The sequence below is a fragment of the Tachypleus tridentatus genome, chromosome 13 (genome assembly GCF_004210375.1).
Source record: "Tachypleus tridentatus isolate NWPU-2018 chromosome 13, ASM421037v1, whole genome shotgun sequence".
Lineage (NCBI taxonomy): Eukaryota > Metazoa > Arthropoda > Merostomata > Xiphosura > Limulidae > Tachypleus > Tachypleus tridentatus.
Window position 1 is genome coordinate 155068420 of NC_134837.1, and position 21161 is coordinate 155089580.

A 21161-nucleotide genomic window follows, 5' to 3' on the forward strand; every position below is an offset into this window, starting at 1 on the left:
CAACGAGTTGCATCTTCAATTTTTCGGTCAAAATCTCGTAACAAGATCCCACTGATATCCCACACTCTTCAGCAAGCTCCCTGACAGTCAGACGTCGATTTGCCCGCACCAGGGTGTTGATTTTGTCGACGTGTGGGTTGTCAGTTGACGTGGAAGGACGTCCAGGACGCTCATCATCTTCAATGGACTGTCGACCATCCTTAAAACGTTCATGCCACTTGAAACATGCCGTACGCTTCATAGCAACATCACCGTAAGCCGTGTTAAGCATAGCAAAAGTTTCAGTTGCAGATTTTCCAAGTTTAACACAAAATTTCACAGCAAGTCGTTGCTCCTTCAGGTCATTTATTCTGAAATCCGCCAAACGAAAAAATCGCACTTCACTTAAAACCGCGTAGCTAATACACAAATGATGATATCTGCAATCGGGAAATGGCGTCGTAATCAGCTGATCTGTGCGAACCTAGCGACACCAAGCGGATTCCCCTGGAACCAACTGGAGCCGCGATTCAAACAGTCCACGTATTTTTTTAACAGACCTCGTATGTAACACGAATTGTGTTCCTGGATAGTATGTGTTATTTCTTAATTGCTTATGTTGTAAAGTACAGAAAATGGATATTATTCCCTTCAAACTTTGCTATTGTAACCTGGATAACGAACTTTAGAAATTACCCTATTTTCTATGTAAAAACAGGCAAATTTGCATATTTTCATTTACATAAGGTCTGAATAAAACAACATATGAATCAAGATTTCCAGGTATTTATACTAAAGTTATACAAAAATGAACAATAATGTTTAGAAGTGAGTAGTTTCTCGAGTTTTGCGACTGTAAGGTAAGTCACTTTCATGTATCAGCCTTCAAATATAGTCTCCAATCATAATTTCGATATACACCCTTTGGTAGTGCGTTCAAAGTCCATTATATCTTGGTGGAAGCACTCGCCTTTCTCCTCTAAGCATGCTCCCATGTTCTCCTTAAATTTATCAAGATGAGAGTCAAGAATATGGACTTTCAGGAACATCCTGCAGCCAATTTTGATGTAGTTCTTCACTAGAGCCCCAACCAGTTCCACATAATTTTCAGTCTTGTGATTGCCTTAGAAGCCCCAAACCACTGCAACAAAGCTGCCCCAAGCTCTTTTTTCCTTCCTACTGATATTCTTGAAGAATTCTGTGCACTCCAGGATCTTCTTTATTTGTGGTCCAACGAAGACACCAGCTTTAACCTTTGCCTCAGACAGCCTAGGGAAGAAGTCTCGAAGGTACTTGAAGGCTGCAGACTCCTTATCAAGAGCTGTGACAAATTGTTTCATAAGACCCAATTTTATGTGCAATGGTGGGAACAACACCTTCTGGAGGTCCACTAGTGGCTCACACTTAACATTGTACCTCCCCACAGAGAAGTCAGTCCACTGTGGCCAGTGCTTCCTGTTGTAGTGCACTACAGTATCCCTGCTGTCCCAAAGGCAAAGATAACAGGGAAACTTAGTAAAGCCTCCTTGAAAACCCATCAGGAATGCCACCATTTTGAAGTCTCCAATAACCCACCAGCCATACTCATCATACTTCAAGGCTTCTAGCAAGGTCTTGACACTGTTGTATTCCTCTTTGAGGTGCACCAAATTTGAAAAGATCTAAAATTTATATAATATAAAATCTTACTATTCAAGCAAGCAAAAATTGTCCATCTTACCTTCTAGTTTTCTTCAGTGCTCGCAGGTAAAATGAGGTGCCCAGGGTTTGTCTTGATCCCCAACAGGCATGCCAAAATATGCATTGTAGGCTTCACACATTTTAGCAGATGCTGTCACAGAGTACTTTTTTGCTCTTGTCTTGATAAATTGGCCACATATATAGCAGAATGCATTTGAAGAATGCTTGCAGCTTCATGATGCCATCTCTGATAAAATCAGATAGGTCCATGTGTTCACTTAGGCAGATAGAACTATAACTAAACTGAAGTGGTGAGTCCCTGTATATATATTGCTATGGAATGTTCTAGAAACTTCTAAAAGGTTCTTGAAAATTATCGTAAGTTTTACAACATTTTAGAAAATTCTTTATCAGCTACTCAGCACTGAATCTACCTGGAATGTTCTGGAGAATGGGTAAATTTGAAAATTTCATTACTCAGATCACAAAAGTAAAGTTTGAAGAGAAAAATATGTCTTTTCCACTTACTTTAGGCATAAGCAATTGGGAAATAACACTTTCTGTCCAGGAACAAGAAAAATTAATCATTTTCTTACATAGTGTTATTTGTTTTCAGCCTTGTTAAACCAAAAAAATGTGTTGTTAGAAGTTTTTCATCCACTAACACTTAGTTACTTTTTCCTCACCTTATACATATATGTTTGATAGTGTTAAATTTCATATTAGAAAGGTTTAATCATTTTTTCGTACAGCCAAATTTAATCTTGCTTTGCAAAGCCTACCAAAGGTTCGTTAAAAACATTCTTCCAGAGGCTAAAGTATCTTTTTTGATGATACAAATATATCACCTCTACCCACCTGTTTATGTTTGTTTGTACTGAATTTCACACAAAGCTACACAAGGACTATCTGCACTAGCCATCTGTAATTTAGTAGTGTAAGACTAGAGGGAAGGCAGCTAGTCATCGCCATTGACTGCCAATAGTTGGGCTACTCTTTTACCAATAAACAGTGGGACTGACCATCTCATTATAATGCCCCCACGGCTGAAAGGGCGAGCATGTTTGGTGTGACAGAGATTCAAATCCGTTACCCTCAGATTACAAGTCGAATGTCTTAACCACCTACCCATGCCAGGGCTGCCAATTAATGTACATCAACATAATAATCAACATGAAGAACACAAAGGGCAAATGAAACATTGAAAACAGACTATAAGGGAAAAGATAAGGGCATGAAATTATTCATGTGGCCCAAAAAGATACTTTGAGATTATTTGATGAAGAGTTAAAAGGTAAGAACATATTTTCAGTCCTTAATTTTAAATGTGTCATTGCACTACAGATTAATGATAATAGTTACATTTAGTGATATGGTTGAGAAAATGAAAATATAATTTTACCTTAAAAAAGACTTTTGATATTCATTTAGAAGGTTTTAAGAGTTATGGCAAATGAAATTTTAAAAATCTAAGAAAAAATACTTTTAAACTTTACATGAAAATCAATTTGCATGTGAAGTATTCAGAGTCTGAGTGCAAATAACAACAATAAATAATGAATTTTAATTAGTATTATCATAAAAATTCAACATTAAATATATTGTTTTTCTGAAATTGCATACTTTTAAGAAAGTTCTTGTATAAAAATTTCAAATAATTTCAATTTCATTCATATTTTATTTTTGGAACAGAATATGATGAGAACAATATGTCCTTCCCTTGTAAGGAGCTGGTATTCACAGGCTTAAGAAAATGAGCATCTTGAGGATACCTTGAGTGGTCTTGTGGAGTTTAAATATTTACATTCTGATAGGTAATATCTGCAACCAAGCAGGATTCTTTAAAGCATGAGACAAAAAGATGATAAAAAGGAAGGAGAACTGACCAAGTCAGAGATGGAAAGAGGTGCAAAGAATAGTAACTGGATACCTTCTCATCCTATAACCTGATGAAGAAGAAAAAGCCAAATTATGGAGATAATGTGTGACAAAGGTGAGTGGGATTGTCCACATGCCAGCTTGAATAATCTTCCCCAAATGAGAAGTCAAGGAATGTGTAAGGTGCTAAATTTGGTAGGAAGATACCCAGAAGTGCTGATGTCCAACCCTACAAATAAAGAATACACTAAATGGATGAGCTGGTGAAGCCATACACAGTAAGGGCAATGAAAGAAAGTTTAGAAATAGAAGAAAGATTCCCTGCTCATCTTGCATTCCCAACTGAGAACAAAAGATGTGAAGAATGAGAAAATGAGAAATAAAAACCAGGGAGGAAGAAATCTGACAGTAACAGGAAAAGATGAAAGCAGTAGAGAGAGCCACCCAGTAACTGGTTACCATTGGTTGGCACCTATAATTCCTAGTTGAAAAGCCATGCAACAAACTCAGAGTTGGAGAAGAGATGAATAAAAAGGAAAAAAAAAGAATGATGTAGTGGTCAACTGCAAGAATATGCCATTTTTTTGTTGACAAACTATTAGAGAAGACAAGCAAACAGAATGGGAGAGGAAGAAAGCTACATGCAGAGAGAGTTCAAAATATTTATATATGTAAAAACGGCTCATTTGGGTTAAGAAGGTCGAAACGTGTTCGCTCCTCTATGTAAAATATTTTCTCAACCCAAACGAGCCCTTTTACATATATATTTCTCTACAAGTGGGTTTTCTCGACATCACTGATTATTAGTTCAGACTATTGTGCAAAAGGTCAGACAAACCATACATGTGAACAAAGGAAACCATGACTGAGCCACCCATTATGGCACCAGCAGAAGGAGCTGATATGGAACACCTTGAATGAGGGAGAGAACACAAGAAAGAAGATGAATAGAAGAGTAAGCATAAAAGAAGAGGTTGAACCAGTTCTAACTGGATACATCCACCACTAGTGCTTACAAATGCAGAAAATGATACCAAAATATGAGAAGCCTGAAACTGTCACAACTGGCAAAGCATCAGCATGAAAGGTGCTCAGATGAGAGCAAAGCCACTGAAAAACACTAAGATTGAGAAACCATCCCATGGAAAATATCATGTCATGTCTCATAACAAGATCTACGGCAGCTAAAACATGACAGGCTACAAAGTGGACTTGTAGAGAATGGCCCCAGAAGATTAAGGGTTTGGAAATAAAGAAAGCATGACCAAGTGTACACCTAGCAGTTGATATAGGATATCACAGTTGAGTTGTCTGAATGGATTACCAAACAGCCTCATACAACTGGAAGAAAATTATTCAAAAACCAAATGAACCAGTGAAAATTCCAAGGAGTTGACATAAAGATTGATTCCTCTAGATTTCATTGACCAGAAATATTAAGAGTCAAGAAAGGAAGTGAAACAAGCAGACAAAAACTGTTGCACAGGAAAGATGAATAAAGGATTTTAAGACAGATTTCATAAATTGTATACAGTCCACTGAAAAAGATGTGTATAAGCATGTCTCAAGGGAATAAGGGGTTCCATGGAAGCTCAAGTCTCCTAAAGAGAAAGTTTCATGCAGAAAGATTTGAAAAGGACAGAACTGTGAAAACTTAATTCTCTATAGATCACAAATGAAACAGAGATGGCTATTTCTTGTTGAGATGAGAATTTAACAAGCAAATCAGATATTGAGTGGGTGTGAAAGGAGACTTGCCCAGTTTCACTAGCCAAACTACACAAGTCATTTCCTAAAGAAGAAAAATATGGTCAGAGGAGTCTTTTTGTGATAAAGCTAAAACAAACCAAAAGGTAAAGTCTAAATGCTGGGTGTATGTGAACGTGAAGATGAACATCAAAGATGTCATATTTTTTCATCTAAAACCCTGGAGAAAAAGATAACAGGAAGGTGGAAAAAACTCGCTATGCAAACTGATGGAGATGTACGAGAATGATGACCAGACTCCAGTGTAAAGTGAAATAACAATACTGGAGAATGATGAGAAACACTTTTGATAAGATCCAAGGCTAAAGGGGCTGATACCATCTCCATAACATGCTTCTAAAAGATAGGATCCCTTGAAGGAATGAAAAGAACAGGAGACTAAAGAGGAGGCAATAAAAACTAAATAGTAAGACTGACAGACAGAACATAAAGATCCCAATGGATGATTGAAAAAGAAATCTACAAATCAAGCCAAAAGGATCCCCACTCTTCCTAAGCCCACACAATAACCACCAACAAGACTGTCAGTGCCAAACCTTATGGCTAGTAGAAAACCAGAACAAAGAAACAGGGAGAAAAAAAAAAACAGGAGGGCAGGAGAAAGCAACTGGAAGAGAAAGAACTTGGGAAATATGGCACACAAGGGTAATAAAAAAAAAAAAGATGTCAAACAGCCTCAGCCTGTAACTACAAAGAATAAGATACCCCTTCCCCACAAAAAAACTCACTGACAGAGGAAATGAGCTAAATGAAGATCCCCTCCTTGTAATCAGAGGAAGTTAAACATCCTTCCCCAGTAAATCCCAGTAGCATAATAGCCAAGTGAGAATGAACAAGACCAAGAAAAAAGCAAGCCAACACAGGAAAAGACTCTGCTAAAAACTCCTTAGGGGAATAGAGGACTGCTTCCGAATTATAATGGATGGGGGAGAGATATCATTAAAAAAGTAATGGAAGTCAAAAGAAAGATAACTGAGCTTGAGAAAAAGGCTAACCTAACAGAAAACAATGGATCATAATTCAACCCTGAAGAAGAGATACCTGAGTCTAACAAAAAGACAAAAGGAGGAAAATATATCCTAAAGAATGGACTGGACAAAGGACAGAAAGTGAAAATAATGATATATAGGAGAGTAAAGAAAATAAACAAACCTGAGAAGTCAGAAGGATGCAAAATATCAAAGAAAATTCAGATCTGCACCAGAAGAATAGTTTGCAAATTAAGGAGGCAAAAAAAGGCTGCCAACAATCCACATCTCACAAGCAAGAATTATATAGGAGGAAAAGTCTTATGTTAAGGGCTGAAAAATATCCAAACCACAGATATGACTTCACTACTTGCCTCACAATGACTCACATATCCTGAAAAAGATGTCCCTGACACAGTGTGGAAATGAGTGTAATTTATGTTGTGGAAAATAAGAGCTACAACACTCTGTAGATTCTTCAATACAACACTGATTTTGAAAATAGCATACAAAAAAAGAAACAACATCTGAACACACAAATGCTATAGGTGGTGTCACACTGTTACTTGTGGAGGGTTGTTTTGTGCTCATTATCATGCAACATTGTAGCAATATCAGAAAGAAGCCTCAAAGCTAATGATGAAAAATGTTCCCATATAGAGGACAGCATTAAATCAGGAAAGTTATATGTGAAAGGAGATTGCATATCATATTGAAAAGTTGGCTTCAAACAACAGATTTCATTAGTTTGTAAGAAAATATTTACCCAGCTTATATTTGATCAAACTTATTTCTTTGGTCTATCAACTGGATTTAAAAAGACAAAGCATATGTGGCATTGAATAAGTTACTAAAAACAAAATTAATTAGTAACAAAGTATTCTGGTGAAAATTGTAAATTGAGATTTTCTGCAACAATCTGACTCCCAAGGAGACAAAAAGTGTGAAAGACAGAAAAAGAAAAGAAAACTATTTTCTTATTTCTGTTTATATAAATTTTATTTCTATTTTTACACCATGGTAAATAAAAAAAATCCTCCCTTTTGTTTTTTAACCTGAACAACTCTATTCATGATAAACTAGAACAAAATATCACCTACTTCTGATCAAGCTCTCCATCTTTGGAATTATCACAAACATCAGTAGTAAACAGAGGACTGGAGTCCTGGAAGGAAAAAAAAATTTTTCAGTTGAATTTCATTATTTTGAACACCATATCTTAGTATTCAAACAAAACCTTAGCCATTTTTAACACATGTTCATCTTCCTAAACTTGTTCATAAATGTGTTACAAACATACAAACACATCACAGTTTAAGAATTTATTTCCATGAGATAAGTATATGAAAAAATAAACTTGGTTTAACACGATAACAGGCCAGTATTATACTTTAAACCTTTACATCTCAGAGTTATTAACTTTTTCACAGGAATGATATTAGTATTCTAAGTGAAACTGACATTTCACCATTCAAAAAATAATGTCATACATCATCTGATAGATGGAAACTTTGACTTCCTATTGGTTGTAGGTAATATATAATTAAATGTAAGAAATAACTATTAACAAAATCTGCAAAAAAACATGTGACAGGTGGGTGGTGTCAGGAAGAATGATTCCTGTTCAACTGCTCTGTAACAAAACAAAATTGAAGATTAAAACTATAGTTTATGTCAGCAACAATGACTTTATAGAGACTAATGTGAAACTTTTTCAAGGAGTGGTGGATTAAATAGTGATGATGACATACTACATGAAAATGCATGTGCATGACATGCTGGTTCAGGATTTTTTTTTAATATTGCCTTGTAGAATTAAAAACTAATTAGTATAACATACACAAAAAGTTGTTGGGTCATGTGCAGTAAAGGATACCTGAAACAATAAGTGATTATATAGGCTAAAGATCCTGACAATGATGCAATAGGATCACCACTCTTTTACCATAAGTACCTAAAATATGCAACCTATTAAGTACTACAGTTAGTAAATACAAACACTTGGAAAGAAGCTATTATAATGTAACAGTTGCATATACTCTACTGATTCATGCACGAAATTTCCAAAAAGTTAGTTTGGCAAAAGATTATCTAAGGGCTATTTGCTCAAGTATCAAAATAGGTTATTATAGTAATATTGCAATACTTGTGATTTACAGTCTAAAACTTACTACAGATACATTTAAAAACAAATGTATGAGGAAATTGTACTTGAAACTGGCATTCTTTTTTTTTCACTTGAAAAATACCACTAAATGTGTTAAAACATATATACACCTTGGAATCTGCTATTACAACTGTGAGAAGATGAAAAAAGTGCTTTAGATTGGAATATAAACAGAGGTAATATCTAAAACTCTCCCAAAATTACTACATCCACTTCAGATATATAAAATCCTACAATGACATTTAACTCAAACATGCACAATATTCTGTATAAATTAACAATAAAAAACAAAAGAAATCATTTACAAAAAAACCTCATCAAAACTTGTATACTACTAACACTAAAGATTTTCAATTATACTTACTTTTAGGTTAGCTTTTTGTACACTATATATATGAATGCTTGTCAAACAGGTAAACGTTTTCTTGGCTATTTCTAACCTGTCATCTGGTACAATGACAACTTTATGAATCTAAATACAGAATATAAATATAATTCTTAAATCAAGCAAGACTTCTGAAACATTTTTCTACACTTTTATTACTAGTATTTTATTTACACAAAAAGTTTGAAGCACTAAGTTCTTATAACATTTTTCTCTAAAACAAGTTTTACTAAAATGCACAAGTAAAGCTTAAAATTCAAAATACAAAATATCAACACCATTATATGCCTGTAATGAGTAAGTTTTTTAAATATCACTTCTCACAGCAATGTTTTTACAGCTTATCTACATTAAATTGATTAAAAAATCAAAACATTATTTTGAAACAGTTTAAAAACATCTTTCTGTCTTTATATTTATGAATGCAATATGCAACTAGGAGTTAATAGTATTTTTTGCTTAAGAACATATTTCCTATTACTCATAAAAACACCTGAAAAAATTCAATTATCTTATTTTTTTGCTAAAGGTATATTAGCTTTCATAGTTTACTTTGTAATAACTCATTATAATATGTACGACAGGATCTTCTCAGCATATCTTCAAATTTACATTAAAATTTCATATCAGTTGCACATAAGTCACATTAATGGTTCATAACAGTTAAATTTTATAAACATGATTAATAAACTACAGTTTGAGTACTATAGCTAAGGAAATTAAATTCTGAATCTCCAATGAAAGTTACAAACCAGTTTGTCTAGGATCTATTTCAAGCTGTAAGCATCACTTATATTGACTAGTGATGTAAAATAATAGATAAATCAAAATTATGATTAAATCAATTGATGTCACAAAAATAACCAACTCATCAAAATTAGTATCTTTCAATTATCAATATTTTAGTTATTATAACTATCCAAGACTTGTGAGAATAATCAATTAATTGAATGTGATCAATTAATGAGTCTGATAATTGATCAAATTCCATTATTTGTCTATCTCTGCCTGCTTTCCAAATATTTGTCAAGAAATAATTTCTACAAGAAATACTCAGATAAATACTATCAGAACCAATACAAATATTTTATATTTGATGTTAAGCTATTTACAAATTTTAATTTTATAATAGTCTTCTATCCCTCTATGCAACATTTGACATGAAGCTAGTAGTCAGATAAGTATATCTTTTATGTAATTATATAAACCATGCGATCAATACATAAATAGGAAATAACACTGATGTGATCAACACAGAAATATATTTTAAAAAAAGTTTTAAATTGTTAGTCCTAACTTATTGTTTTATATAACACTTGTGGGACTAGAAGTTTTATTTTCTATTTAACATTAAACAAATTTTACCAAAATTTTGATATTTTTTCCATTCCTTCTATAAAAATTCTACATTTAACTACAAGTAATTTTATAATGCACATACAATTTTGAATTACTTGCAACAGAAACAACAACAACCATCACCAGAATATTTCACATACTTGTGAATTGTTGTGTAAACAATGAAACTGTTCAGTTATTTTATATTCATTTAGTTATTTTCTAATTTGTCTTTTTTTCCTGCCTTTATAAAAACCTATAAAACTTTTCAGCCACAAGAAGATATTTCAGTGTTACAAAATCCCATGTGGCAGTATGTATTGTCTTATTGATAAAATGTTAAAAATACCACGATCCATATTAATTGGTCAATAGATAAAGTTTTAAGATCTCAAGAATTAGCTTCAATTTGGTAAGAGATAAAAATAATTCATGTGGTTTTAGTCAAGAATAAAGTCATGGAAAAGAATAACACAATTATATCAAACAAAATTATTCCTACTTTAGGTTCTGTTAATTGGAGGAGGGGTGTCAAGCTTATAATAGTTAATATGTGAGAGATGTTTCAAGTTAAATTATTCAGTTTTATTTTAGTAATGGCATTAACCAATGTTACTCATTATAATAATACCACAACAAAAAAAAACCTGCTGTAATATTCGGGTACACTACTGACAAACAGACAGAAATCAGTAATCCACAAAATGCTGACAGCAATGAAAAAACATGCTGACGCCACTAAAAAAATATGAACAAAATCTTTATATTATTTTATTCTATGACTGAAACTGGCTGCTGGGTCGATTTTCAAAGTTTCCACACTGCAGAAGGACAAAATCGAAAAAGGAATACCTGAAGAGAGATCCATAGAGTTCCACTTTTATATCAACAATCATTTCAAATAAACATATTCAAAGGAGACAAACTCCCAACTCACATAGTGTGCATGTCTCTGTACCATTCTCTCCAATAAGTATGACCCAACCCAGAAAGGCATGACACATAAAAAGGATCAGGTAAGTATAAACCTAAAGCATTATAATATGTAATTATTAACTAAGAGAAAAACTAGTGCAGGCTTATGACCTTCCCACATCTAGTTTACAAGGATGTAACTAGATGTAGAATGTGTAAACAAAAATTAAAATTACTTAACTATATCCAAATTGCTAATTATGGATAGATTAAATTAGTAGTTCTTTCAACTGTGGCACAATTAATGATTTGCCCTTAAAGCTTGTTCACTTGTTACAAATAACATAAGAATATGTCAAGTTGACAGGGTAAAAAAAAACAAAAAAAACGGTCTTTTGGATATATTTTTAATAATAAAATTATGAATGAAACAAAAGAAACTATTTCCAAATAAACGTTAATACTCTTCCAAAAACATTGTAGCAAACTTGGGTGCTGTAACAGACAGTTTTATGTTATTTAAAATCTCAAAGACCTGACTTGGAGTGACATGGATGAAAAACATTTTGAGAAGAAGACTGATGGAATGAGAAAAAATTAAAGTTATAAACTGGATTTCATCCTGTTTGAATGTATCAACAGCCAGATTGTGTGGATGATTAATCAGATACCATAACCAAGAGGTAACTTGGAATTGATAAAAAAAATTAAAAACTTCAGAACCACAAAAAAGTTGCAGACTGAGAAGTCATTTCTTGTAAAAAAAAAAATGCATTGGGACATGAAAGTCAATAAGCAATAAGGACAAAAATTCCTGAAACATAATGCTCCAGGATATGTATGATGAGTGTGTGGGTTCAAAATAAAAGATCCACCATCACAAAGGAAACAAGAATGAGTTTCCACTTGATGAATGATATAAGCTACCACTATCTAACAGTCAGAATGAAACATGATTAGTCAAATCTAAACAAGAAGAAGAGAGTAAACTAAAACACATTGGACTGGTAGAAGTGCCAGGGAGTTGAGGTAATAAGATATTTCATCTGTGTACCATTGTCCTGAAGCCTTCTACTGATTGAACCATGACCTTCCATCTTTTGAGAATAAGCATCAGGGAAGAGAACAATCCAGGAAAGGGGAGAGAAAGCAGTAAACCTGACATCATGGGGGATATATTCAACAAGCAAAATATATAGTCAAAAAGAAAGGAAGAAATTTATGAGGAAAATCAAAGGGATCCTAGCAAGAAAACATTTTTATGTAGCATCTCCTGAAAAAGACTCCACATGTGCTTGATCCAAAATAAGAATTGCTCCCACATAATCCAAATCCTCCAATGCATTAGAAGCTTGATAATAGTAAAATAATGAACCATAATGGCTTGGATAAGAGAAAACTTCATCAAATGTATTCAAGGAGGAGACTGGATGGTCCCAACAAAGAAGGGGGGAGGGGGTAAAACCACATATCCAACTGGAAAATCAAGCTACCCAAGCTTGCAAAAAATTCCTGTTGAGCTATATTATAAACACACAGCATAGAAAATCCAATTATCAGTTTTGTCAATAATAACTACAGAGACTTTACAGTAGGTGACCTAGTATGTTTACATGCTTAAATGAGGTGATTTAAAAATACATACATAATTGTTTTTCTTTTAACATATTTATACACATAAATATTGTTAAAATTATAATAATAATATTATACTGAAAGTTCAATACATTGATAAATATTAATGATAAAAGAAACCACATACAAAAAAGATAGGTTATCAGCAACAAAAATTAAACCTACACATTTTTGAATATTAAGACCTTAAAAAATTCTGTTGTAACAATCAAATTTTACACAAGTTTTAAAACAGTTTAAGAATATGACTACTCTTATATTCTATTTCTATGACTATTCTCAAAAACTCAAACCTCATCTCCTGAACTCAAGTTCTGTGAGCCAGCCAACAGATAACAAGCATAGACTTTCTCACTGTTCACTTTGTTTAGAAAAACTGCTAATGAACTAGAAAAAAAAAATTACATTAGACAATATATACAACCTGTATGGATCACACACATTTATAAAATACCCTTAACTTCCTGTACATTTTAGATTAAATGTTTAAAAATTGATATGTCAATTATTTAGTATTATAAGTTTGGGCTGTAATTTTTTACCTAGTTTATAGTTGCATTCATTTTAACTTCTGTGGATAATTTTTATTAATTCATATATATGCATGCATGTGAAAACAAATATGTATAAAGCTTTAAAACCCACTTCAAATCTGCTTCTTCACACTTCTTTCAAAATACATGTGATTATAATAACAATAATTTATAAAAGTACACTTTGCATCATAAAGTATTACTTGTACCTAAATTGTACAGATAAATATGGTGCACTTTCCTTCATATAAAGCATTTTTTGAACCTTCTTCATTGGGTCACAGGTGTGCCCAAAAGTGACATCAACATTTTCCTTTATTTTAACTCTTTCAGCAAGTGCTTGGTTCCTGGGATTGACCTTGTAGTCATTTTGTGCATGTTATAGTTTTCATGCTATACCTTTAAATTAGTAAGTACATGTTCATAAAATTTGGATTATCAGTAAATATTACAATGCTTTCATGCACAGAATATCAATTTTTTTTACCAACTTTTAAGGTTTGTTAAGCAATACGTTTCTTTTGCCTTTTTTTTTCTGTTTGCATATTGCTCATCCAACAGGCAAAGTAATTTTAAGAAACAAAAAACAAACTTAAGCATTAAAAATTTTCAAATTTCATATTCAAAGTCCTTACACTGTCGAGATAGTTATCAAACATTTCTTAATAAAAAATTTTGTATTTTGTAATTTTCACTAACAATTTCTATACATGCTTTGACCAATCTTGTAACCACCACAAAAATTAGGAAATATAAATCATGCATTTTCATTCTTAAAACAAGAAAACATAAATGTTTAGAACAAATAGCTTAAATCTCACAACACTGTACATTTATATATATTTATTATTTGTATTATATTGATCTTTTAGCCATGCCTGGCTAACAATGCAGAAGTTACAATGGTGAGATGCACATGCACTCATGTTAACTGTATCCAATCATATAAAAACCATTCTTTAGTTGTTACAAAGTGACGTGTCTTGACTATGTTTTAGTTTGGCTGAGAAAACCGCTAGTGGACATTCTCAGATTTCTATTGATTATTCACATGTCACACATACATAAGTGTATATAAGGGACAGTTTCCAAAAATGGAAAGAGGTGAAGAGGAGCCACTGTGTTTGATTTAGTACACAAATAATATCTCAGTAAATATAAAAGATAGTTCTTATTTTATGTTCTAGCTTATCAATGTTGATAGCCTGAGTTCCTAATAAACTTAAAGTTATAGACTTAGAATTTAATGAGTTGCATGGTATGTTGAATGCGGCACTGTTTTAAATTAGATGTTTGTGATTTTAAAATATTATATTTAAAACCTACATTTAGGTGTGTTTTTTGAATATTTACTTTTAAATTAAGAAATTATGAATAAGATGAAAATTTGAATTATAATCTATAATCTGATACCAAAGTTAATGGTGTAAGTTCATCAGATTGTAGTTCGATAAAATTTCAAATGCAAATCAACAAATGCAATGGCATGGCCTTTGTACCATGACCCATGTGGAAATAGATTAAAACAGTAAATGTAAAAAGTCTTTAAATAAACATACTTACTGCTTTGCTGTGTTTACATGGATAGACAGAATTCTACTAAGAGTTTTATATGAAACCTGAAAAAAAAAGGATATAATGTTTTTAAAACAGTTTTCTAGTATGAAATCAAGTTTCTTATTTATGACAGAAAACCCTAAAAATCTAGTTTCTTATCACTTGTATGATGATACATGCTACTGAGCTTTGATTAAAATAAAATTTGTCAATGAACTAGATGCACGTTATAAAATTTGCAACACAAAGAGCACACCACAAAATAACAGACTTCACATGTATAAAGAAAATTGTATTTTTTACATTGATTACACTCAAACAGTAGGTCTACAAACCACTTGCATATCTTTAATATTGAACTATCTCAATAAGCAGTGGGAAGCACAATTTCAACAGGAGATAAAAATACAGGTAAGCTCACAAAATGCTACCAGTAACATGCTGGGTGTAGTAAGGAATGTTAAGCAGCTTGCCAGCAGAAATACCCTAAGATCACATACTCAAATATGAATGATATTTAACTATTCCTGAACAATTTTATTCGTTCTCAAGAGTGGTGGCATGTGTATAAATCATCATGGGGTACAAACCATTTTTAAAGAATTTTATTAATTTTTATATCTGAAAGCAAAAATAAATAAGAACATAATGAGACAAAATAAAATTAATATCAAACATTGCAATATTATATTTACTGTTTTGATTTCTCTTAAGAGTAAAGGGTCATCCATAAAATATTTATCATTGGGGATCAAAATATCAGTCAAAACATCCCAGCCTGGATCGATCATCATATGAATAACCATTGGCCTGATAAGTTACAAGCTGATGTGCTGTCTCTAATGGCAAATGATTGACTATTTCATGCACAGCAGTTAGGTTTATGGCATTCACTCCATTATACTGTTGCTATGTTGGATTCATATGTCTGTCTCTCTATCTCTCTCTTTTTTTTTAATCATTCAAATTTTAGTTCATAACCTATCAACAACTTAGATTAGAGACACTATTCATTATTTTTGAAATTTTGAAGTCTTTAAGCTAAAAATGGAATTAATTCTGAAACATCCACATTCTTTACCCTATCAATAATGTTATGGTTTTAGATTTCTGACAACCAAGTCCTGAGTTTATCTTATGCTAACAATATAATGAGAGAATGTCATTCCCACAATATTCACTTGACAGATGGAGGTACAGAGTTCAAAATATGTTACAAATCAGTGTCAGCAAATCAGCATACTTTCCATTTTATAAATCACATTTTCTACAGATTGTCTTTTGTTTTTGTAAACTGAAACAAACAAAATATTATAGCTTGGCATTAATAAAACCAGGGAATGTCAGTGTAGTGTGGTTAGCTCTTAAGGACTTTTACACAACATGCTGAAATACTCTCTCACCTCATCTATTCTTAGCCCTTTGGATGTTGTAATAAGTGTCATAAACCTTTTCCCCATAGTGAGATAATTGGGATACCCACATGTCCTTGAATCTCCTGTATTAATATTGCACATGCATACATCACCAAATAAAAGTTCAACTAGTGGATTTTGATATTGAAAAAGTACTAAAAGGGTAAAATATAAATTTATCTTAGTGGATAATTCACACATTTCAAGAATGCATCTGAAATTTAATTTTGTGCTCAAAGAGTTAATCTGTCATTGATCTCTTCAGCATTTACATGGAAATCTTTAACATTTATAAGAAATATTACAAATTGCAATAACAACACTAAAAGCTTCTGGATGATGTAGCTCCGTTATGGTATTGCCAGGCTTTACTATAGTCTAATCAAAAATTAAAAACATACAATCAAACAAGATGAAAAAAGATTATTTTACTCATCAAAATTATCTCTAAAAACCACATAATGAAAACCAGACAGAAAGTAATTTAAATATATTTTTCCTTATCCATAAACTTAGCAAATAAAAATTTATGTACTACAATGTATAAGCATGTTCCACGTTATAAAGTAAGCTAGTCTACCATTTAACAGTTCTAAGAGAAAATATTTCCACCTATCAATACTGTCCCAAACTTTATACTATTTAATTCTGTTATACAACCATCTTTTCTTGGAAAGTGGTGATGTATTAGTCCAGAAGTCTACCCAGAATGACATTACACTAATGAATGGTTAAAAATCCATCTTTGGACTAAATATGTGTATGCTAAACATATTGCCTCTGAAACAATGGCCTACTGATGTATGTCACTCTAACAGTACATAGAAATAATTTTTATAAAAGTGTGATTAACCATCTATAATTATTATCTCTCACTCTACAAATCACTATAAACAGCTTGCAAAAAAACAAAACATTCCAACTTGCAGTTTATCTGAAATCTTAATGCAGTAATAATTTTGAACACCTGATTCATCTTACTTTTATTTAGTCTTATACCCACTGAAAATTATCTCCTGTAGTCCATATTTACATCTTTTCCAGGTATCATCCTTCCTAGAAGAAACTAATAAAAAAATCTTAGATGTAAAAAAAAGATGCAACCAAAAAAAGACCGAATGTGCAAAATTAAAATTGGCAGCTGAACTGGTTACTACTCTTATAGCATTGACAAGAATTGTACAGCAAGTATTCATTCATTGGTTAACCAGGCTATATTTTTTGTTCATCCTGAAGTATGGTGGCAGGTAAAATGAAATACATGGCCTAACTAACTAATGAATGAATATTATAAAATTATTACCAATGCTATAAATGTAGATAGTAGTTTTGCTACCACTTTTTATTCTTGAGTGAAACTGTAGTAAAACCTTCAGGCTGATAGCTCATGTGACATTTTATGTAAACATCCACAAAAAGTTTGGTCAAATATGACTGGATTTATTGAATAACTTTGCACATTTAGCTTATTTAAACCACATCTGGCACCTAGTTGAAGGTTGTAAAGATCTGTCAGTGCATCAAATTTGACACAAAAGCCATAAAAAATATGTTTTTCTATCAAAGTTTGAATTACCACAGTCCAAGCTACAGAAAATGGAAGTTAACATTTTTTTACATTGAAAATGTATTTCTTATCATTTCAGATGAAAGTTATCTTGATTGTTGACTACTCTCTAACCATTGTTAAAGAATTTTAGTAAACACTGCACCAGCCTTTATACCCCACAAGTTTCACACCATTTATGAGCATGTACATATATTATTACTATTCGCCAATAGTACTGCACCACTTATAATAACACAACTAGCCTCCTCTGCTATGCCCGCTCAGTTATATCATCACTTTCAAGTATTGGCAGGTACTATAATAACAACACTGTTTTAGTGGGAAGAAAGAGTGAGTGAACAGGTAAGTGCCTACCAGAAATATATTTTCAGTTTAAGAAAGTGTTAACTTCTGAAACAAACCTACTTCCTCCCACACAAAGGCTAGAATCCCACACTAAAAAGGTGAAGAACTGGTGTATGCCCACAAAGAACAAGCAAGTAGAAAGCAACCACCCAGAATGAACAGGAGTGCTTGGAGATGAAAATGAAGCACATCTCTAGGGTACCACACAACTACTGGAACAAATATGCTCTATGCCCAGGAACAAGGAAAGTAACATAAAATAGGTAAAAAAGGTAATGCTTGCATAACTGAGTATTAAGAAGGTGCAAGCTGTATCAACATATTATGAGAAAAAAAATGTTATAACAATAAGTGGCTAAGGTATGTGGGTCATGTTATTGATACCCAACAACCCCAACCATATGAAAACACTGAAAACAAGCAACTAAAATTATGAAAAGAAAGTGAGCAAACAGTGTAACCTAACAAACTCCCACAACCACTGTAGAAGCAAAAAATATGACAAACAGTACCTAGTATTACAGGGTCATAGAACTGCCTTGACACAATTGCAAAAACAGAAAACTGTAACCAGTATTATGGGCAAAATCATAACTATTTCAACTGCAAATGCAAGATAGAAATATCCTGTATCTAAAATTACAAGGAAGACAAGCACCATTCACCCAACTGTATGAACAATGTAAGAAACAAGGTGATGCATCAACACTATTAAACACCTCAATCAGATCCTCCAAGTACTCTTTTATCAAAAGAAAACAACTTGAGATATTTCAGCCCTTCCTCATATGATAACCCCTTTATTCCAGGCACCATTCTCATAATTCTTCTCCAAACCCTTTCCAATAACTTGACGCCTTATATTCGATATGTGGCCTAACCAGTGACTTTTACAATGAAATTATAACTTCTTTAGATTTGTATTCAACATTTCTTTATATAGAACATAAGTTCCTATTTGCCCTACCACTAGTAAGAATACAATGACTGGATGGCTCAAAAAACTGATTGTCTATTACACCAAGATCCCTTTCTTTCATTAACATCATAGTTATTCCCATTCAAATTATACTCATTACACATAATTATTCAAATCATGATAATCCACATGCATTTACTATCATTAAGACCCATCTGCCATTTATTTACCCAACTCGATAAATGATCTAAATCCTTTTGTAAAGCAGTAACATTCTCTTCACTTCTAGCATCATGCAAGACCTTCATACCACTTGCACTATCAAGTAATTTATTGACTATTCCTTCATTTATGTCAATGATGTACATCCAAATGAGTAAAAGCCCAAACACTGAACCATGAGATACTCCACTTGTGACATTAATCTAATTTTACTGAACTCCATTTGTAACAACCCTCTGATTTCTTCCATCCAGCTACTCTTCTATCCAGCTAACTTATCTCCCACATCTGTAAAGATAACTTTTTTTAGAAGCCTTTTATGCACCATCTTGTTAAATGCTTTCTGAAAATTCATATACACTAAATCTACTCTTTGTCTCTGACCTAAATAAGCAGTAACCTTTTCAAAGAACATCAAAAGGCTTGAAAGGCAAGATTTCCTTTTAGTAAAGCCATGTTAAATAACCAATAAAATTCTAAACTTTGTTGAATGATTTCAGAAAGCACCTTTCAACAAACTTTCAAAAATTTTCCCCATAACTAATATAAGACTAATAGGTTTATAATTACTGGGACAATTTTTATCATCTCCCTTGAAAAGAGGAGTAATATTAGCTGGCATCCAATCATCTGGTATCTGCCCATTATTCAAAAACTGACAAACAAGTAGTAGTAAATGACTCACACATCCAATCTTTAACTTCCTTCAAAACCCTTGGGGAAATATTATCTGGCTAAGGAACCTTATCATTTTTTTTTAAATTCGCAGCTCAGGATTAATGCAGTCATTTTTTTTATCGTTTCCATTTATCAACTGTTCAAGATGTGAAATAGTTATTTAACTCTTCATTAGCTGGAACCAAAGAAAAACCAAAATATAATAACCCAGCCATCCCATAATTATCAGATACTACCCTTCCTTCATCATGCCTCAAGGATCCTACCCCATTCTAACATTTTGTCTATTTCTTAATATAAATAAATCCTAACTGTTAATATTTATACTTTCAGCCAACTTTCTCTAACACATCCTTTCTGATGTCCTAATTTCCAGTTTCACCAATTTTCTTGATATTTTATAATCTTCTAAGTCTCCCATCCTACCATTACTAATCAATTTAAATTTCTTAAATTTATGATGCTTTTCTTTAATTTTTCCCTTAAACTATTTGTAAGGCAACCTGTTTTTTACTTACAGCTACCTTTTTCTTTCTATAAGGAACATGTGTACCTTGAATATTTAAAAATTTCCCACACCTGTTCACTGCCTCCAAATAAATCAGCTCACAATTCCCAACAAATAATTTTTATCGCATCCCTTCAAAACATTTTTTTAAAACTTGTAACCAAAATATTATTCCTTATCCCCACATGCAGCAAAAAAAACATCGAACCTAATACTAACAGAGCACTGGTATTGCACCCAAATGTTCTCCAGTTTTTACCCCCCTCGATCATTGCTGTATTTTAAGTTAACAATAAATCTAAAATAACACTGTTTCTAATAGGTTCCTTGACTAATTGGTGAAGAAAGCCATACTATTAATGTTAACAAACAAAAGTGTAGTGGCATCAATACTTCCTTACTAAATGATAAGTATAAACTTCTTTTTAACTTTATTGTCTCAAGTCGAAGTAGTTGTTCTTTGACTGGTTCAATTATATTTACCTACTTAGCTTACGTTTCATATAAGGATCACTAATACGAAAGTATTTATTTTTTATTTACATAAAATTATAAAATAAAATAATACTTACTATACGACCTTCATCGTAAACTAATTCCTCAATTTTTAACAAAATTTCACTTTCAGTAACCATTTTCTTTTCCCGCGAACAATTCATCCAAAAGAAAGATGGCGCTGCTGTTTACGGATATGAATATCTA

At 32.4% G+C, this 21161-nt stretch overlaps 1 protein-coding gene across 4 annotated transcripts in view; it reads right to left on the reverse strand.

Moving 5' to 3' along the window:
• LOC143237163 (uncharacterized) overlaps positions 1 to 21161 on the reverse strand; it is a 40177-nt gene extending 19016 nt beyond the window's left edge. The window contains exons 1-7 of one of the 4 annotated variants that reach the window (XM_076476116.1): positions 21032 to 21103; positions 17199 to 17283; positions 14809 to 14864; positions 13455 to 13644; positions 13006 to 13099; positions 8804 to 8911; positions 7373 to 7437 (exon numbers count right to left, since the gene is read on the reverse strand). In XM_076476116.1, the coding sequence (XP_076332231.1) occupies positions 7373 to 7437; positions 8804 to 8911; positions 13006 to 13099; positions 13455 to 13519 (332 nt within the window). In that variant the 5' untranslated portion in view covers positions 13520 to 13644; positions 14809 to 14864; positions 17199 to 17283; positions 21032 to 21103. Of the gene's footprint in view, positions 1 to 7372; positions 7438 to 8803; positions 8912 to 13005; positions 13100 to 13454; positions 13645 to 14808; positions 14865 to 16205; positions 16278 to 17198; positions 17284 to 21031 lie in introns of those variants that run through there. The other 3 variants (XM_076476115.1, XM_076476114.1, XM_076476113.1) reach the window with 3 other exon arrangements.